General features: G+C 45.3%; 1 protein-coding gene across 2 annotated transcripts in view; it reads right to left on the bottom strand.

Moving 5' to 3' along the window:
* The window catches only part of CYFIP2 (cytoplasmic FMR1 interacting protein 2), a 135349-nt gene that overhangs the window by 60155 nt on the left and 54619 nt on the right, over nt 1-20575 (bottom strand). For both annotated transcript variants that reach the window (XM_042250680.2, XM_027970452.3), the window contains exons 14-21: nt 20316-20482; nt 19415-19562; nt 16110-16263; nt 14459-14615; nt 13842-13938; nt 10732-10808; nt 7719-7827; nt 5536-5655 (exon numbers count right to left, since the gene is read on the bottom strand). In XM_042250680.2, coding sequence (XP_042106614.1) covers nt 5536-5655; nt 7719-7827; nt 10732-10808; nt 13842-13938; nt 14459-14615; nt 16110-16263; nt 19415-19562; nt 20316-20482 — 1029 coding nt within the window. The remainder of the gene's footprint in view (nt 1-5535; nt 5656-7718; nt 7828-10731; nt 10809-13841; nt 13939-14458; nt 14616-16109; nt 16264-19414; nt 19563-20315; nt 20483-20575) is intronic.

Here is a 20575-nt window from a genome sequence, read left to right as displayed (position 1 = left end):
GTACTTAACACTGGGTTGGTCCATGTGACACTACTAGTTTCTTATGTCAAACATCATCCAATGTTAGTAATTTCTTATGGTTCAACCTAATACATGCCAAGGAGTATTCTAAGCACTTAATATGTGTCAACTCACTTAATGCTCAAAACCCCCTTATAAAGTCAGCATGATGGCTGTTCTTATTTTATACATATATATATAGAAAATAGGCTTTAAGGAGTGCAGTAACTCGGCTTCAAATCCAGGAAGTTGGGCTCTGACATTCACATTCTTAACTCTTATATACTATAGAAATTTAAAAAACAGCTGGGGGCACAATGTTTCCTCCTCTTGACTCTTCTTGTGTCCCCTAATCACACAGGGGTTGGTTAAACATGTTGGCAAAAGTTTGGCTGCAAGCCAGGGACCAAGGACTTGCATGAGCTATAGGCCCTAGTCATCTGGAATGCCACCTTCAGGCAGAGAATGGGACCAGAGTGAATAATATCCAGACATAGCAGGTCACTGCATTTGCCTGGAAGTAAAAAGAAGGTAAAATTCTTTGGGCTGGGTTTAGTTCTTCACTGAATTGCTATCAAAGAGAATCAAAGCACAACCTGTGCAGAGAAAGGAAGTACTCCCTCTATAAGGCTCTGCTGCTGCTGCTGCTGCTAAGTTGCTTCAGTCGTGTCCGACTCTGTGTGACCCCATAGACGGCAGCCCACCAGGCTCCCCTGTCTGTGGGATTCTCCAGGTAAGAACACTGGAGTGGGTTGCCATTTCCTTCTCCAATGCATGAAAGTGAAAAGTGAAAGTGAGGTCGCTCAGTTGTGTCCGACTCTTCGAGACACCATGGACTGCAGCCTACCAGGCTCCTCCACCCATGGGATTTTCCAGGCAAGAGTACTGGAGTGAGTTGCCATTGCCTTCTCCCTATAATGCTCTGGAACACTCTTATATTGCAGTGGTTAAGCCATCTTTTGTGATCGGTATGACTGCCTGTTTCATGGAGGGGTGGGCTGAGGCTGAGAGGGAGAAATAACTCGCTCAATAAAGGTCATAGGGGAATATAAAACAGGGTTTAGGATGTGCTCCTAGGTCTTCTAATCAAACCATGTGTATTTGGCCTTTGGATGCAGCTGCCTGGAATAAATAAGCAATTACTGAGAAAGTCCTTTGAACAGTAAAGATGGCTTTACAACCTAAAAGCTAAAAGGACATAGGCAATGGCTGTTCCCCAGAGTGTAGCCAGGAGGTGGGGAGGTCAGAGGGCCAGCTGTAAGACCTGGGACATGGAGCCCAACTGTTCACAGTCACAGGAGGAAGCCTTGCATCAGGGATTCAGTTTTATTCTCATCAGACACAGGACCCCTCTGACTCTGGTTGATTTCCACAGTGTGGTGGAACCAGACCACACTTCTAATCTTGGAGCTTCATCTCTCTGAAATTCAGATTTGGTGGCTCTAAATTGGGGGCAAAATACCAGATCAAAATTTGCAGACTTAACTGGCTGCAGTGAGACAAGCTGGGGCAGGAGGGAGCCTGGGCTGGGCTGTCCATGGCAAATTGGAGAGCCATTGCTGGATAAAGGTGGATTGGCTATGTCATGCCATCCGATTGTTTGTTACTGCATTGGAATGGGGTAAGTGATGGCAGAGCCTCTGATCTCTTGGAAAAGGCCAAAGTCTGGATTTCAGTTCTGGAATGGTAGTTGGAAGAATAAGTTTCCAGTGATTGTGCACTGTGAAACATACGAAGGGCAGAAATACAGAATCAGCTGTCTGCTTCCATCTTTCGGGGCCTGGCTAGCCAGATGGCATCTTTGTTCCTAGTCACTTAGGATGGGTAAGTAAGTAAGTAAATAAATAAACGCGATGAATGTGGATGAGTTTATTTCTAAGATCACTAAGTATCCGTAGCACATGGGGGTGCCCTGTTACCATGAAGACAGCTGTAGGTGAGAAACTGGGAAACAGTTTCCATTCTGTGATTTCAACGGCCTCACAAATGTGCGTCAGAGACTGAAGAAGAGAGCTCTCAACTGCTGACCTGGGGATGCCCGAAATGCAGGTCTACTTCTCCCGCCATGCCACGGGAGTTTTTATTAACCAACACAAATGGTGTTTTGCATGAGCCGTTTCTTCCAGCCTTTCAGTCCGAAGAGGGCACTTGCCTGCGGGGAGTGCAGGGCTCAGTGCATCAAGGCACAGAGGTTTAGAAGGCCCCAAGGGCGGTCTATGTGCCTTCAGAGAGGAGGCGAGCTCCGCAGAGTAAAGCCGGTTTACTGGGGGGCAACACAGAGAAGCAGCACTGGGGAAACAGAACACCCAATAGGCTACTTATGTGAGGTAGAGGAAAGAGCTTTTCCGTGAGAACCAGAAATCCCGGGTGTCAGCACACTTGACCTTCAACCTTCTCTGTGGTCTGGGCCAAGAGAGAAGGGATCTCAAACTCAGGCACTAGGTCACCCTATGAATGAAGTGCAGCAGGCCTGTGGCAAAGCCCAAGAGAGCACAGCTCAGCTGATGGGGACGTCTAGGCAATTGTTGCCATCTGTGAAGGCAAGTCTGACGTTGCCGGGGTTTCTGCAGTTTTATTCGAATTCTCCCAAATGTTAAATGTTGGCTCAAATTTTCAAATATGCTCTGCAGCCCAAACAAAACACAGACTGCAGGCTGCCAGCTCTCAACTCTGGCATCAGATCCTTCAAGAATCTATTTGCTCAGCTGCATAGGAGGAGGGAGACTGATGAAATCGCTACAATCCTCCCAGCTGGGCATCAAGGTGGAGGGAAGGGCTGAGGGGAACACATTCCTTTCTTGGTTTCTCAGAAGAGGCAGAAGCTTCTCAGCCAAGGCAGTGGGGGCCTCCTGCCGTCCCAGGAGACAGCATCCGTGGCTCTCCTCTTCACGGCTTCAGGGACTGGGGCTACTCTCTTGGTAGCCGTGGCCCTCACCTGATAAACTCACTGCTTGTTTTGATTTTGTTCCCGGCTAAAAGAACATTCAGTGCCTTTCAAGGACTGGGAAGAGGCCGGGGACACCCCTGCCACACACTAAAACCAGTTTTTCCATAGGGTATGCTCATTCATTATTGGAAAACTACAAGATAAACAACGAAGAGAAAAGCAAAAATCCCACCTCTTGGACATAATCACTGCTGACATTTGGCAAAAACAAACAAACAAACAAACAAACAAACCCAAAAAACCAAACCATGTCTTAAAGTAGATCTCCTAGAAGAACTTGTGCTATATCACAGTCTCTCAAAGTCTGTGACCCAGGACAGAGCTGGGGCAGCTGGGTCAAATCCTCTTAGGAAATGCTGCTGAGAATCTACCCTGAGAGCGCCTCATTTGCAGCTCAAAATTTCTTTTCTTTTTTTTTTTTTAAATATTCATTTTATTTATTTGGCTGCACCAGGTCTTAGTTGTGGCAGCTCAAAATTTCTATATTCCTCTCTTTCTTCATAAGCTATTTTCATCAAGTGGAAGGGACTTTGCAAAGCTCTTTCCAAGCAATATCTCATTTCATCCTTGAACATGGCTATGAGGTGGATTCTAATATTTCCTCCATGTACTACAGGTTTTTATACAAGATAAGTGATTCACCCAAGATCACCCAGCTAGGAAGTGGCGAGGCCAGAACTGGGACCCCAAGGTCTTTCTAATGCTAGAATCATAGTTCTTGATCCTTTTTTTAAAAACTGCTTTGTCCATTAAAAAAAAAAAACACCTTTTATTTTGAAATAACTTTAGACTTACAGAAAAGCTGTTAACTGTAGACCTCCTGCACATTCCTGACCTAGTTTCTCCAATGTTAACCTCCTACATAATCATAGTATAATTGCCTCAAGTTGGAAACTATCATTGATATAATTCTATGAACTAAATGACAGACCTTATTCAAATTTCACTCGTTTTTCCATGAAGGTCTTATCCCACATTTCTCTGAGTGGTCACGTCTCCTTGTCTTTTCAAATCTCTAATAGTTTTCAGTTTTCTCTTTGTGTTTTATGTTCTGGGTGCTTTTGAAAAGCATTGTTCATTTTTGAATGCCATTCAGTTTAGATATATAATCCAATTAGATTGAGATTATGCATTTTTCATTATGCATACATATTCAGGGGATATGTGCTGTGCTATGCTTAGTCACTCAGTTGTATCTGACTCTTTATGACCCCATGGACTGTAGCCTGCCAGGCTCCTCTGTCCGTGGGGATTCTCCTGGCAAGAATAGTGGAGTGGGTTGCCATGCCCTCCTCCAGGGGATGTTCCCAACCCAGGTATTGAACCCAGGTCTCCCGCATTGCAGGCAAATTCTTTATCGTCTGAGCCACCAGGGAAGCCAATTCAGGGGATGCATGAATATATTTTCTTACTGGTGATACTAACCTTCATGCTTGGTTAAGAGGATGCCTCCCAGGTTTCCTCACTGTAAAGTTATTATTCTTCCCTTTGGAATTAGTAAGTATCTTGAAAGATAGTTTGAAACTAGGCAACTATCCTGTTTCTTTTCAAAGTTTTTTTTTTTTAATTTGTGACTAATTAAAAAATTCTGGTAAAATATACATAACATAAAATTTACCATTTTAACCACTTTTAAATGTATAGTTCTGTGGCACTAAGTACATTCATATAGTTTTGCAACCATCACCGACGTCCACCTCCAGAACTTTTTAGACTTCCTCAACTGAAGCTCTGTACCTATTAAATACTTACTCCCTATTTCCTGGCAACTACCATTCCATTTTCTGTCTCTATAAATTTGAATACTCTGGACACTTCCAAATAAAGGGAATCATAAAATACTCTTCTCAAAGCTCTGCCCACTAATTTCAGTGTCTATTACGGGATCTTGCCTGCAACCATTATTACTCTGGTGTTCTAATGGTGATTTTCTATTTCTCTCATTCCTTCTCTGTATCTGCTCTTGAAGCTTTAAAATCTTCCTTTCATCACCTAAAGACTGATCAACCAAGTTTATTCTAATTCTTGAAGAGAATTAGCAGAGAGTAGTTCAAATAGCTGATTAATAAAAGAAGAGGGCATGCCGGTTCCATACTTGTGCATCAGGAACAACTATACAATTTCCAAGTCCCAGCACAAAATGAAAAGGTGGGGGCTTTCATTAGAAAAAATGATTGTTAATTCCAAGGTGGTGACAATAGAGCATTAAACCAGTCAACAGCCTCTCTGGGCTCTAACCTACTGCACACCAATGAAGCCAACCCCATTGTAAAATCTTCCCTCCTTTCTCAGGACCATCTAGCTACTTGCTGTATCTGTAGAATCCTAAAGGATGAGAAGCTGTGTCCCGGGATAGACCATCTCTAGAGATTTCAAGACCTCCCTCCACTCCCTCTCTCCAGGCAATCAGGAAGGTAAAATTTTTCTCATTCCTTTTAAGTCTTTCTTTTTTCCCTGCTCATTCAGATGAGAAAGAGACTCATCGTGTCTCTTTAACCAGCTCAGTACCAGGCTACCAACAGCTCCCCAACAAGGCTTCTAGTTTGAGGAGTCCCATGGCAGAATTCCCAAGGGCTTCCATCTCTTACCACAATTGAGGTCAGGTCCTCACTCTCAAAGCGGCTGATGGCCTGGTCCAAGGATTTATACATGGCAGCAGAGATGCGCTGGGTAATGAGTCTGTTCAAGTCAATGGATCTACCCAAAAGCTGCATGGAAGAGAGAGAAAGTTACTTAAATTTTACACAGGCACATGACAACTAAATGCAATGCACTGATTTAGTAAATTGTCCTCAAAATATAAAGAACATAACCAAGACAAATAGGGACTCTATGCAGAAAACAGTATTGTTAAATTTCCTGAGTATGATAGTACTATTCGGATGATAAGAGGATATCCTTGTTCTTAGGAGATATGAGCTGAGGTATCAGGGATAAAGTGTTATGATGTCTGCAACTTCCTCTCAAATGGCTAAGAAAAAAGTATGTATATTAAAAAAAATATTTTAATATATTACTTACATATAAATATGTTTTTATACATTATATATTCTATAAATACATAAAGTATATTTACTGTATTTATGAGAAATAATATATACATGAGAAAAAGTGAAGCAAACATGACTAAACATGAATAATCATGAATCTGGCTATAAAGTATATATGTGTGTTCTGTGTCTTATTGTTTCAACTATCCTGTAGGTTTAAAATATAAAAAGTTGAAAAAAAATAAATAAAAAGTTGAGGGAAAATATGGTGCATTCAGACTGTAGGAAGAGGCTTGCGGTAAGCTCTGGCAGCCATGCAATGCTGACATCCTTGAATCTCACCCTGAGGTTCTTCCTGCATCCATCCTATTGTGCAGTTCAGAGTCACCAGGGTGCCCCCGCCTCCCCCACCCCAGCAAGGGCCTACTGCATACCTTTATGAGGATAAATTTAAAAGCACGAGGAGAAGGGCTGATTACAGGATGGAAAATATAGCTCAGGCTAATTTCCACCGGGGTTCACGTGGGCATGACTACAGATTCTATGTAGACAGCAATAAGCATTTATTGAGTACCTGCTGCGTGCACTGCACTTTGCTATGTGCCTAAGGATTCTTCTCAACTATTTTTTTTTTCTGCTTCCCTTTTGGGAGAGATTTTCTACTAATTGACTAAGGCTCCTTATAGCCATCTTCTGCACACACAAAGCCCTCAGGATTAATATCCTGTGGCTAATTCTAGCTGCACTGGTAATGGAATCTTCCGAGAGGCTAAAGGAGATGCTCTCACAGAGCCTTCGATGTTGACAGATGGGCAAATGCTTTTTCCTCTTACGATTCCTCGAGCATGGGTTTCTCAGAGCAGTGGGACTTTCCAGGTTTTTCAGGGTAATTCCTCTCCTCTCTATCCAGGGCATTTTCTCAGCCTCAGCCTTGCTCCCCTTTACCCAAGTCTTCTCCAGGAACATGTGAACCACAGGATAAGCACACAGAAATCACAGCGTGAAGGTCATTTCACTGCCTGTGACTGACAGGGCTTACTTAGTAGTAGAATTTAAGATCTGCTAAAGCATCTCTTGTTTTGTCTGCCTGGCTCCCATGAACACTGTTAAGCAGGGGTATGTTTCTGAGCTCCTGGCAGCACTTCGTCTATATCATGGGTCAAACTGTAATAGAGACTAACTCTATACCATAATGGGAAAGTCAGGGATAGGAGGTGGGCTGAAGTTCAACAGGAGACTGTTGTTCAGTCACTAAGTCGTGTTCGACTCTTATGACCCCCATGGACTACATAGCATGTCAGGCTTCTCTGTCCTCCACAATCTCCTGGGGTTTGCTCAAATTCATGTCCATTGAATTGGTGATGCCATCTAACCATCTCAGCCTCTGCCAACCCCTTCTCCTTCTGCCTTAAATCTTTCCCAGCATCAGGGTCTTTTCCAATAAGTCAGCTCTTCACACCAGGTGGCCAAAGTATTGGAGCTTCAGCTTCAGCATCTGTCCTTCCAGGGAATATTCAGAGTTGATATGCAGCTCACAATGGGTGTTCAAAGGCTCTGGTGGCCCCTATTCAACTGAGGTGAGCAGCAGATGGGCTGAGAAGCCTAGAACTTGAACCAAAGGAAGCCCAATGCTTCTTGGTAAGATTCTGAGGCTGGATTATCCCTGTGCTCAGTAGACCACACAGGGCAATACTCAGGGCAGATGATACGCGGTCCTGATTTCTGATCTCTAGGCTAACATCACAGCCCCTCTCTCCCGCCCATTCCACCTGTCTCCATACCTGAACGTGTCTCTGTTTCAACAGGGTTTCATAGCGGTTGGATGGTGGGTATGGAATGATGACTCCATAATTCTTACATTCGGCCCTAAAACGTTTATCCAACAGGACGCTGGAAAGGATAAAAGTGAAATAAGGCCAGTAAACCAGTAAACATGACAGTGAATGGAGTTCAATCACTCAGCCATATGTATTTCGAACCATAGGTTCTACCCATAAAGCACTATGTTACATATTTTAAATATTATTTTTTTCTGCTGTAGAGCAAAGTTCTTTAAATTTTTTCAGCTGGAAAAGCTCAATAGGTGAAATGAAATTTCTATGTTAAAGACAGGCAACACAGAAGTTGAGCTGCATTTTCCTTTTATTTTTTTTACCATAAAAGCAATTGAGTGCCTGCTTAGTATCGCCCAGGAAACAGTCTAGGGACCAAGCATTCAAAGTTCCCATCCTTGTGGAGCTTGGGTTCTAGTGAAAAGAGACTGATAATAAATAAATAAACTGAGGAATACAATAGTGTTAGATAATAGTAAATACCTGCGTAGTATTTACTATTCACCAGGCATGCATATAGACATGTGCATAGTCGTTTTTAATCTCACAACAACCCTATGAATTAGATGTTCTGTTATTATCTTTCACACTGAGTCATGGATTGCAGAGCAATAAGTGCTCTGAAAATGACAAAACAGGATCATGTGGTGTTATCATGGAAAGTTTCTCTAAAGAGGTCCTGTTGGACAGCGACCCAAATGCTAAAAATGGAAAGATTTGGGGGAAGAATCTTTCAGGCATGATTAGCTTGGTACGTTGAGAAAAAAGGAAGGTGTAGATAAGGGGTGGGGTGTGTTGGAGAGCATAGTGCAAAAATGAATTTACAATGTTAGTCTAGGGGCCAGATCCTTGTGGGATGATACAAGCCACAGTAAAGAGGGTAAATGTTTTCTCAGTGTAATTGAAGCCACTGAAAGGTTTTAGCAGGAAAGTGACATCATCTAAATCTACACTGTCCAACACAGCAGCCACCCACCGGGTGAGCCCCCAAGAATCTGAAACATGGTGGGTCCAAGCTGAGATGCGCTATTAGTATAAAATACACACGAGCTGTTGAAGACTTAAGAACAAAACAACAAAAACTCTCTTTAATATTTTCACTTATTACATGTTGAAATTGTAATAGTTTAGATATCATAGATTACATAATGTAGTATTGTTAATTTTAAAAATATGACTATTAAAATTACACTTGTGCCTGTATTACATTTCTGATGGACAGCAGTGATCTAGATCATTCTGTCCTTCTGGTGCTCTCTCTGACTCTTCCAACTTCTCACAATCTCTCCCAACTTTCTGTATTTTTGACAAACCACAGGTCTTATAAGAAGGGATATAGACCAAGATTCCTCTTTTAAATAAGGATATATAGAGGACTCAGGGTTTGACAAGTCTGAGTTTGTGTATGCAGACAAGCATATTTTGAAGATAACTGGAATTATCTTGGAGAAACTGGAAGCCCAGCTCTCTGGAAGGACCACATACAATTCAATCCAATCCAGATCTTTGTGAAGTCATTCCTTTGTGAAAGGCTGCATTCTCTATGCTTCTCTGAAACCCTAAGTATATGCTTTCTATAGTTTCCATCATTAAGCGTCATTTATTTCTGTAATGCACACTCTGTGTTAACAGACACTTGTGTACCTGTACACCAACTCTTGGGGAGCCCTGGTGGCTCAGCAGTAAAGAATCCGCCTGCCAGTGCAGGAAATGTGGGTTTGATTCCTGGATTGGGAAGATCCCCTGGAGAAGGAAATAGCAACCCACTGGGAAATCTTGGGATTTCTTGCCTGGGAAATCCCATGGACAGAGGAGCCTGGCGGGCTACAGTTGATGGGGTCATAAGAGTCAGACTTGACTTAGTGACTAAACCATCACCAAACCAACTCTTGACTGAAATACATCAGAGAAAAACTCAAGTTGTTGAAAGCAAAATGAAGCAAGTCTTTGACTGTTGAAAAATGTAACAATCCTTGAAATGTCTGGTTTGTACATTTGGATTTCCAATAAAAAAGAGAACTACCCTATATATAGATACATATATGTATGTAACTATATATATAGAGAGAGAGGTTTTTGCTGGCAGTACTATTATGGGTTCCTCGAACCCAAGAAATCTCAGGGATCTAAATCAGCCCATACCGACAAAACCAATGAGCCTGTGAGAACTGACACAACCTAGACTTCTTCCCTGGTCTCCTGTTTGACCTTCACGCTCCCATATTTGCTCACCTCCAATCCATTCCCTACATTTTAATGTTTTAAAACATCAAACTTCTAAAAATAAAAATCAAATCAGGTCACTGTCATACTTTGGAAATCATCCCATGGTGCTCCACTTCTCCTAGGATAAATGCCTGTAAGTCCACAGGGCCTGGGCCCTGCCTACCTGCCCAGCTTTACCACACAGCCCACCCCTCTGTGGTCTGTGAATGAGATATTTACAGGAAATAATTTTAATTAAACCTTTCAACAACCCTACGAGGTATGCATGCTATTAATATTATGCTTTCGCCAAAGGGACTTTGTACAATGGTTTGCTTTGCCTGCAGTTTTCCAATCTACTCTTTATCTAGTTTAACTCAACCAACTCCTATTCACTTCAGATGTGAACTCAAATGTTACCTTCTCAGGATAGCCCTTCCAGTTACCCACCCTAAAGACTGGTTCAGGTTTAACTGTTATATATTCCCAATAAATTTTCTTTCACAGGAATTTCCCTTGTCACTGTGCATTCTATAGTTTTTATTAATGTCTATTTTTTCTCACTACACTGTAAGCTCTGTGAGGTCTAGCCTCATATCTGCCTATTTCTCTTTCTTCTACTTGCTAGCACCCAATCCAGGCTATCATTCAGATTTCCTTAGGTGCTAAAGAAGAAGGGAGGTTTTGCAACAGAGGATCTTGCCTTCCAGGTGGCAATCTTAGGAAGGTTTGGGGCCACAGTGCTGAGCTCTCATACCTGCCGGCCATGGCTTTGTAGTAGGCAAAGATCTGGTCCGCCAGCTTGTAGACAAACTGATCAAAACATAGGTTCACCTGGTGAAAAGGAAGCAGGAAATGTCACTGGTGTCTGTCCCACTTTATTAGAGAAACTTCAGCAACTGAAGAGGGCAGTGGTGTAGGACTGCCTAAAAGTGTGAGAAGGAACAAGATGCTTTGCAAGGAAAGAAAAAAGAAAAGAAGATTCGGTGGCCAAGTGCATTTGGGAAGTCTGGTCCCTTGCTCTCAAGGTCCTCAACCAGGCACAGAGAAGGCAAGATTCAAAAAGCTGCTGAGAAATTGCCCTCCCCACTGGCCACCTTGTGGCTGTTACAAGGTACCTGCCCACAACCTGTAATTACACATATCAGTCTCCCCATTTCCTAATAGACTTTCTTTTCTTTTCCTTTCATTTTAATTTTACCTTGTTTTGCAAAGAAAGAAGTTGATGGTCATTAAAAAATTTTAAACTTCCTTTTTAAAAAGTTTGCATAAATATCTTTGGTGAGCAAGAGACCATCTTGCCTTTTCAGTGTTTTAGCACGTCAGTGGCAGAATGTGATGCTCAGGTGAGAAGAAAGTTCACACCAGACACAGAGGATTGAAACCAAATTCTCCAGTGATGGCAAGAGCAGGGAATGGCCAAAGGTGGGATGTTAAAGAGATGGGCTGTGGTAGTTGCAGGGTGATAATGGGATAACTTTGTAGCAACAGGATGTATTTAGATGATTAATCTTCCTTCCTTTTAGCACCAAACTCCCAGCTCCATGAGGCTCTTTATCTGAAGAGCTCTCATATCTTTTATTTTACACCATAAATACTATTTTGAACATAAAAACATATGCGAGTAACCAAGCCCTCTGCCCTGGACTTTGAGTTTCAAGGTGCCCGGGGGGCCTCCTACAGGCAAAGAATCCATAGGGTCCAGGTGGAGGTGTCCAACTCCTGCTCCCCTTCTAGAACCAGCTTTGAATATTCTTGCCCAAATAGCCCAAGCCCCTTCTAGGGTCTGTGTGCTCTTTTCCCTGGGTCCATCCCTGGGGGTGGACTGCACTGCAGACGTATACACCCCTAGGGCCCAGGGTTGACCAAATGGCCATTGTTTGAGGGCAGGGGTGGGAGACAGAGCTTGGGTATCCATGCATAAGCCTTTCCAGGTTCAAAACAGAGTCTGAGGACGGGAAAAGAAGGGTGGACAATTTACACTTCTGCTTCGTGGCCACCTGTGTTATCCAGGGCTGGTCTGTATGCTTTCTTTCCATTTAGTTTTTAAACATCACTTGTATATAGGACACTCTAGATTTTTTTTTTGTTTTGTTTTCAACCTGTTAGAGAACATTATTAACTAAAATCTTATCAGAAAATGGACTTGTCAAAGCTGAGATGCAACCAATTAACTTGTCTGCTGGAACCTTTCTTCCCAAGTTTGCGTACTGCTCAGAAGACAAAGAAGACAATTTGCATTGGGCTCCACCAAGGTTCTCAACTCCCACAGCAAATGAAAGATTCAGAAAGAAAGCAGCATCTCTACTAGCTTTTCTTTGAAATATGTAAACTTTCAAACTAATTTGGTAGTAATGCTTATCTTAAAATATTCACATCTGTCCTTTATAAATAAGAATATCTTTTATTTGTACCTGATTGTTGAAAATCTTATAATGACAATAGGTCTAATTCTATGTTTATATAAGTCCACATACTCAACTGGAGTGGAGACTCTCATTCCAATTTCCAGTTGACAAAACTGAGATATTTGGTAGTCCTTAGTGCTGCTGATCCCTTGTTTCTGCTCTTGCTGGCCTGTGGTGGGACTGCACCTTCTCACTCCTCTTTGGAAGCAAGCATAACCAAGTGACTTGCTTTGACCAATGACATGCGTCACTTCCAGCTGGAAGCTTTAAGTATCAGAGGATAAATTCACCCTGACACATCTCCTTGCCATGGCAACTACTGAATATCCCAGATGGGTTCCAGATTAAAGACTCTGTGGAACAGAGCTCCTAGTCAACGCATAAAAGAGAAATGAAACTTTGGTCTCAAACTACTAAGAATTTGTGTTTGTTTGTTACTGCAGTGTATCCTAGCCTTTGCTGACCATTACAAAAATAAAGCCATTAAACGACAATTCAACAGCTTCACACGTGAGAAGATGGCTATTTCAGTCCCACCAGTACTAGAATGAAACTCTGTAAACTGTGTGATATTGGGGCAATGATACTCGAATACTCTAAACTAGATAATAGAACATACTTCTTTAAATCATTGTAAAGATTATCTAAAACGTCCATAAAGTACTTTGTACCTGGCAAATGGTATAAATACAACAATTGATGGGTAGAATTACTGTTTTTCTTTCTTTTTTTGGCTGTGCCGCATGGCATGTAGGATATTAGTTTTGTGACCAGTAATCAAACCCACACCCCCTGCAGTGGAAGAACATAGTCTTAACCACTAGACCACCAGGGAATTCTTGGTAGTATTACTGTTGTTGTTATAACCAATTAATCCAACTGTAAAAGACCTATTAGAAAATTAACTTTACCCAAGTAGTTCTATCTATCATTTGCTATTATTAAACATCTGAAAAAGAAAGACCATCCTCCGCTTCCACTAGGTCCTTTTTGATTATCACAATGTTCATAAAGATCAGTCTCCAAAGCAAGTCATTGATACTATGGTCTGAATGTTTGTGTCCCCCTAAATTCATGTGCTGAAATCTTAACCCCCATTATGTGATGGAATTAGGAGTGGTGAGGTCATGAGGATGGAACCTTCATGAATGGCATTAGTGCTCTTACAAAAGAGACCCCAGAGAGGTCCCTGGTCCTGGCCACCTGATGAGGATACAGTGAGAAGTCTGGGACCCAGAAGCGGGCCCTCCCTGACTCTGCTGCTACCCTGACCCAAGACTTCTAGCCTCCTGAACTGTGAGAAATACATTTCTGTAATTTTTAAGCCCCACAGTCAGTGGTATTTTGTTATCACAGCTCAAACAGACAGATACTCCACGTTGGGCCCGTGGTTAGAGATCTGAGAAGTCCAGACTCTCGGAGCATGACTGTGGGAACAAAAGCAAAAGCAGTCACTTGCCTCGGCTTCAATCTCATCGTACAGGAACTGCTTTTTAAACTTGGTCAGAGCATAGTAGGCGCTGTCGTTGTACAGATCCAAAGGGTAGAGGACATACCTGAGGAAGGAAAAACAACGGCCAGTAGCTTACTAATGATTTCTCTAAAGGCAGGCAGACTTAAACTTGCTCAGGAAACATGCATGGTTGGGTGAACAGATTCAGCGGTAGGAGAAAGAGGTGCTTTCAGCATGCTATGATGTTTCCAGGCTCTACTTAGGAAATGACTTATTTTACAGTCTGCTCACAGAGATCAAAGTTCATGAAACGAGGCCTGAAAAAATCGGTCTGGGACTGAAAGCAACTGGGCATCCATTAAGGACATCAGCGTCCCGATTTTTAGAGATGATCATTTTACCAACGTGGTTGGGATGAGGCTGACAAAGCCAGGGAAAGGCAGTCAGGCTGGTAGACTTCTGGGCCTTTCTGCAAGGCTGAGTCACATGTGGTGGTGACCTGACACTGGGTGGGACACACGCCTCATCTGGAAAGTTCTGGAAAGAACAGGGCTCTACGGCTAGCAAACTGCCCTCCACCAGCACCTTGGGAACCTCCTTGCTGGCCCAACCCTGCCTCTTACTCCATCATGGAAGGTTCTTTGGTTTCCAAGATATGGTCTGTTAGAATCCAGGGCATGGACATCTCGATGGGGAACTGGATTCGCCGGCCCATGGTCAACTCCAGGAAGAATTCTCTGAACCAGAGCTGGGAGAGGTCACAACACTGCTGCAGGGCTTCTAGAAGCATGAGGGAAAGAGCTTGGGTTATATGTCGGAAGCACCAGAAGATCTTAGTTCTGACTTAAAAAATATATATATATCTTTTATTCTTCTTTCATTGTACTAGGTACAGAGCAGGTACTCAAGAATACGACTCCATTAGTAGACCTTGCTCTCCTGGACCTGAAGGCCAGCCTAACATCTATTGAGAAGAAAGTGTTTGGGGAATTCCTTGGTGGTCCAGTGGTGAGGATTTTGTACTTTCACTGTTGAGGGCATGGGTTCAATCCCTGGCTGGGGAACTAGAATCCCATAAACTGTGAGGTGTGGCCAAGAAAAAAAAAGAAGACAGTGTTTGTTCACCCAGCAGTGTGGAGGCTGGGGGGTGGGCAGTGATGGTTGAGATTCAGATGCCCCTACAATTTCCATCATGTCTTTACAAAGCCATCCTGAAAACATGACATCTAAGTGTCTGAGTGTCTTTGCTGTGTCAAGGCAGATCTACAGGTGTCTGCTTCCGGCTGGACTGCAGCCCCATGATCCCTGCTAGTGATAATTCTGGATTCCCTACTGCTCAGAGGCCTCAAAGTCCCTTCCTAGACTACTCTCTTGAGAGTCCCTTGGACTACAAGGAGATCAAACCAGTCAATCCAAAAGGAAATCAACCTTGAATATGCACTGGAAGGACTGATGCTGAAGCTGAAGCTCCAATACTTTGTCCACTTGATGCAAAAAAGTGACTCACTGGAAAAGATCCTGATGCAGGGAAAGATTGGAGGCAGGAGGAGAAAGGGGTGACGGAGGACAAGATGATTGGATGGCACCACCGACTCAATGGACATGATTTGAACAAACTGCAGGAGATAGTGAAGGACAGGGAAGGCTGGTGTGCTGCAGTTCGTGGGGTCGTAACGAGTTGGACATGACTGAGTGACTAAACAACAGCAAAGACTGCTCTCTACCTAGATCATCCTTTTCAATACCAACAGACATGTCACCCTTTCAGGACCCTCGGATGCTACTCTCCCTTCCCCTCATCCCACCTGCACATGCATCCCACCCACTGGAGCGCTGGAGGGGGGAACACGGGATGGGGTGCAGCTTGGGAGCCCCCTTTGCTAGGAGCAGTGGGCACTAATCAGCTCAGAGATGCTGCTTAAAAGCAAAAAGCTGACCTGGTCCTTAGGTGCATCTGTGTGTCACCTGTTTGTGGTCCCCCTTTACTAAAGACTTCACGAAAAAATTGGCCACAAATATCTCCTAAATTCAACTGACTCACAAGAGCTGGACTGAGCCTGGCCTTTCTCAGAGTCCACTGGAAAGTATGCCTTTTATCTTTGGTGGCAAAACGTGCCCCTTTGGGTTGATGATCGCATGTCTACAACTTCTGGCCCGACAGCCTGAGCTGCTCCTGTTCCTGGGAGCCCTCCCCTCCCCACCCCACAGGCCGCTCACCGCTGAGCTGCTCCGGTTCCTGGGAGCCCTCCCGTCCCCACCCCACAGGCCGCTCACCGCTGATGTTGAGCAGGTGCGTGAAGAAGAAGGACTGCTTGTGGAAATCTTCGATGGCCAGGACGATGGGTCCATCCAGGCTGCTCCGCAGGGTCTTCTTGGAACCGCTTTTGTCCGCGATGAGCGATTCAAGCATGGTCCGCACCATGTACAGCTTGAAAAAGAAAGGAAGATGGGAAGGTCAGGGGCTGGCCCTCCATCCAGGGGAAAAGGTTGCTCTGTGTTGTATTTCTAGTCTTTTTTTTTTTTTCCTGTGGATATCTGCCCTTAATAAGCACTGTCTTAAGGAAGCACCAGTTTAGGGTTGGAGAAGTAAACTTAGCATGTATAACCTTCAAGAAGGAGACGGGCCAGCCCTGAAGGAGGCTCTGTCTGGGGCCGGGGGCCTCCCGTGGTTTCCAGGTCTTTCAAGGCCCAGGTTCTTGCCTGCTCTGCTTGACCAGGGCGTGGGCATCAGAGGAGAACCTCATTCCACGTCACCCTGGAGTCACTCCCTGCTCTGCTGGACCGCCATGGTGGCACCAGGGGTAGAGCACTGGACTCACAGTCAAAAGCCGGAGGTTCAGGGCCACGCAGTGCCACTGACTTGCTGTGTGACCTTGGGCACAAAGTCCCACTCTGGGCCTCAGTTTTCTTATCTGCCAACATGAGGAGGTTGTACCAGATGCTTCCTCCAACCAGTCCCTTTCAGTTCTAACATTCGGAGGAACTGTGAAACGAGGTAGGTCAGAGCAAGCCCCCCACCACCTCAAGTTTCCAATCTTCATTACCGAGGGACAGCGGCGCTGTGCCCTCTGGGGGCGCCAGCAGCATGGCATGGCCGAAGTGCTGGGCAGAAAGCAGGTGAAGGTCAGTACTTACAGGAGGCCTACTAGACAATTAACTCCTGCTTACAGAGGGCCTTAAGTGCAAAGGGCGCAAGGGCTAATCTAGATCTTTCCACACCATGTGTCTTTGACTCTTAGGGCTGGAAGGGGCTGTGAGGAGCCAGGCTAGTCCATTCCTGCCGCCTCCTGGAGAAGTGCACCCAACCAACCCAGCCAGGCGGTGTTATACCAAGGATCGGCAGCCTCTTCGGCCCTGTGTGCCACCAGTGGGGTGAAACAAAGCCCGCGGGGACCACTGGCAGGCCTAAGACATAGATGGGAGAGAAGAGGAGGGAATGGGAGGGCAGGAGAGACAGGGAAGAGGGAGAGAGGAGAGAGAGAGAGAGAGAGAAAAGCAAGAGGTATTGTATACGGTGGGAAAGCCGCCACGACTGCTAGAGGCCACCTGCCGACCACCTCTGAGACACTCCAACCTCCCTCTGCCACCACGTCCATCCTCTGGTCTTCTCTAGCACCTCACCCACCGAGCACCTGGCCTGGGCTGGGCTGGGCAGCATGGCCACAGAGAGGAGTGGCACGCCACCCCTGGCACAGCACCCTCCTTTGTGGTAAAGGAACTACGGAGCTGCGGGTCATCAGATAGTCCACCCTCTGCAACCCTGTTGGTGGGCACGGCTGACCGTCCCTAAGACTCGAGAGGCCCTGTTCTAATGATGGCCTTTGGAGTCCTCCAAGAAAAGATTCTTTAATCCCATCTGTGCAGATGCTGACTGATTGGTACCGGATTCTAACTATCTGAAATCCAAGAGGGGGAAACGCTTTCCCCGCCTACTTTTATTAAGCAGACCATTTAATTCACTGGAACAGTCACCTCCCAGCTCTGCTAGATGCCACATCTACCGTGCTCCCAGGGCGCTGACAGAGCCCCAGGGTGGGAGTCAGGAGACCTGGTTCTCGTCCCACCTCCACCTAGACTCACCTTGTGACTTGGACAAGTCACGTTCCCTCTCTGGACCTCAGTTTCCCCATCTGCAAAATGGGGAGAGGAACTAGTTTGGGACTAGCGTGTTTCTAAAGGCTATTCCAAGCTGAGCATCCAGGAGTCCCTCAGGTGTGTTCTCGCCACCCTACCAGAACCTGGGAGCATTGGTAAGGGCCTGTTGGTGACACTCCATCTCACATTACACAAGCATTCCTTTCTCCCTCCCTGTCCCCCATTGCTCTCTCATTCTCTGCCTCTTGGCCCCCTCTCTCCTCCTTTTCCATTCTCTCTTTTGCCTTGCCCAGAAGAAACACCCAGAAGCCCTGCTCAGCCCCTCCAGGCCATTCTGGACATTTACACAGAGCAGTTTGTAGAAGCTTCCTTGAGAAGTTTCACATCTCTCAAGCAGGCAAGATAAGTGCAAGGGGCCTGCTGGCTGAAGGAAGCTGCAACGATGGTGCTGCGATCCCAGCTCACCCTGGTCCCACCTCCCTGCCCCGTCCCCGTACGCAGACACAGACACACACAGCGAAAAGGGTCGGGGTGAGCCTTAGATGGCTCATATCAGGTGATTCAAGGACTCGGGACTTTAGGGATAAGACATAAGGGTTGTGTGAAGCAAGAGCTCCCAGCCTGGGGCTTGTAGGCCCTGTAAAACTTTTAAAAGCTGTAATGGGTCCATTAGCCTTTTGCAGTACCTCAAAAAGCCTACCAGAAATTATTTATCCTTAAGTAGGTGGCAAGGATTTAACTGAGGTGCCGAGGTTCTTTACTTTTTTCCCCCCTAGATTACAACTACTTTGGATAAGCCACAGACAACCTCTTGTTCAAAAAGCTCTGGTTAGCAACTCTGAGTATCTCTGATCATTAGACTTTCTCTAAGGGGTCAAAGACTTTTAATTTGTGATTTTGGGTGTGTTCAGAGAATAACAAAAGGGATGTTTAGTCAGTAACATGATCTTATCCAAAGTTTTTATTTAACAGAGAAGATAACCAGAGCTCAGAAAGGTCAAGGCACTTGCCCAAGAACACACAGCAAGTCAGAGGCAGAAACTTCGAAATTTCTAAGCTAGGACGTCACTACAGGGGAAGGAAGAGGGGAGGTCAGGGTTCATTAAAAAGGGACAAGAGAGATGCATACAGGTTCCACGTGAAACACCTCTATACTTTGGAACCTGTACTTCACTGGGCTAGGAGAGCCAGTTTTGGTATTACCCCCTTTTGCCAGATTAGACAACTGAGGCACAAAGAGACAGGATAACGTGCCCGAGGTCACACAGGTTTGTAGGACTAGAATCCAGGTCTCCTGAATCTTATGCTAGTGGTCCTCCCTCTTACATCAAAACAACACAGAAAAAGACGAGAACAGCTGCTTGGCCCTGCCCCTTCTGCCTGAGGACTCCCGAGCCCACTGCCCCACGGTCCAGCCAGGATGACCTACCGTAGCCTGGCTGGCCTTTGAGTCAGCAGACTGGCCTGTGCCTGGAGCCGCTTACCTGTGTGCTGGAGGGACCCACGGCTCGCCGCGGCACCTTGATGTCAAATCCACCCTTGGGGTCCTTCTCCCCTTTCAAGCACGGGTCATTGGGGGGCTCACGGCCCCCCTCCCAGTCACAGATGGTTTTCCGAATCGCCTGTAGAACACTAGGGAAGGAATAACCAGGATTCAGACCATCGGAAGGAGGTGCTGCAAGCTTGGATCTAGAGTCCACAGCATCCAGGATCACGTGCCTTAGAGCTCCTGACGTGGCTGTGAACCATGCTCATCCCAGGGCCCCTTCCCCAGGGATTCTGGCTTCACAGACTCGGAGGTGCAGTCTGGAAGTCTGTATTTCACAAGCACCCCAGCAATCCTGATGCCCACCGGCTATCTGAGAACTCGGCTCAGAGCCCATACAGTGGGAGAGAAGCTGAGTGAAGCAGGATGGCTATTCTTCTTTTTGCTTATAGAACAGTTTCATTAGTCCCATTTCATTCTCTGCATATGTAAAACTTTAATAATAGCTTATACGTGTTGCATACTCGCTCCAAGCTGTGGTGTGCTTAGGTTTATACATGAATTCTCTCACTGCATTATCTCGAAAGCCTATCGAGTAGGTATCGTTCTTACCCGTGTTTTACAAATGAAGGAAACGGAGGTTCAGAGAAGGTAAGTAACTAAATTCACACAGCTATCCAGTGTGGATATGGGCTTCAAACTTAGAGATGGGGACATAAATTATCCCAAATGTCCAATCTCCTAAAAGAGCCTCCTAGAACTTGCTGGAACTCATTGGAAGGGACAACGTGTTCAGACATGTCCCTGGAAGCTGACTGAGCCGGGAACATCCTCTGTGGCCTGCACCCAGCACCCCTGATTTTGGACATGGCCCTAAAAAAGGCCATCTGAAGACCCACCTGATGAGGACGTTCTTCTTCTTCCGTACTGCCTGCCTTAGGGGCTCCCGAAGGGTCACCTGGGCAAAGTCCTGCAGGGCCGCGTAGATGGTGTTCCTGATGGCCTGGTTGAAGACGCTCTCCATCCTGCCCATGAGCACCTGCAGGCCTTTGATCATGGCGATCACCTGGCCAGGCACAGATCAAGGTGAGCTCATTGGCCTCAGCACACCCGTCCACCCGGTACCCTCGGCATGTCTCAGGGAGGGTGCTGGCGGAGA

The sequence above is a fragment of the Ovis aries genome, chromosome 5, assembly GCF_016772045.2.
Source record: "Ovis aries strain OAR_USU_Benz2616 breed Rambouillet chromosome 5, ARS-UI_Ramb_v3.0, whole genome shotgun sequence".
Taxonomy (NCBI): Eukaryota; Metazoa; Chordata; class Mammalia; order Artiodactyla; family Bovidae; genus Ovis; species Ovis aries.
Note: the sequence above shows the minus strand (reverse complement) of the source record. Positions and strands in the feature narration are given on the sequence as shown.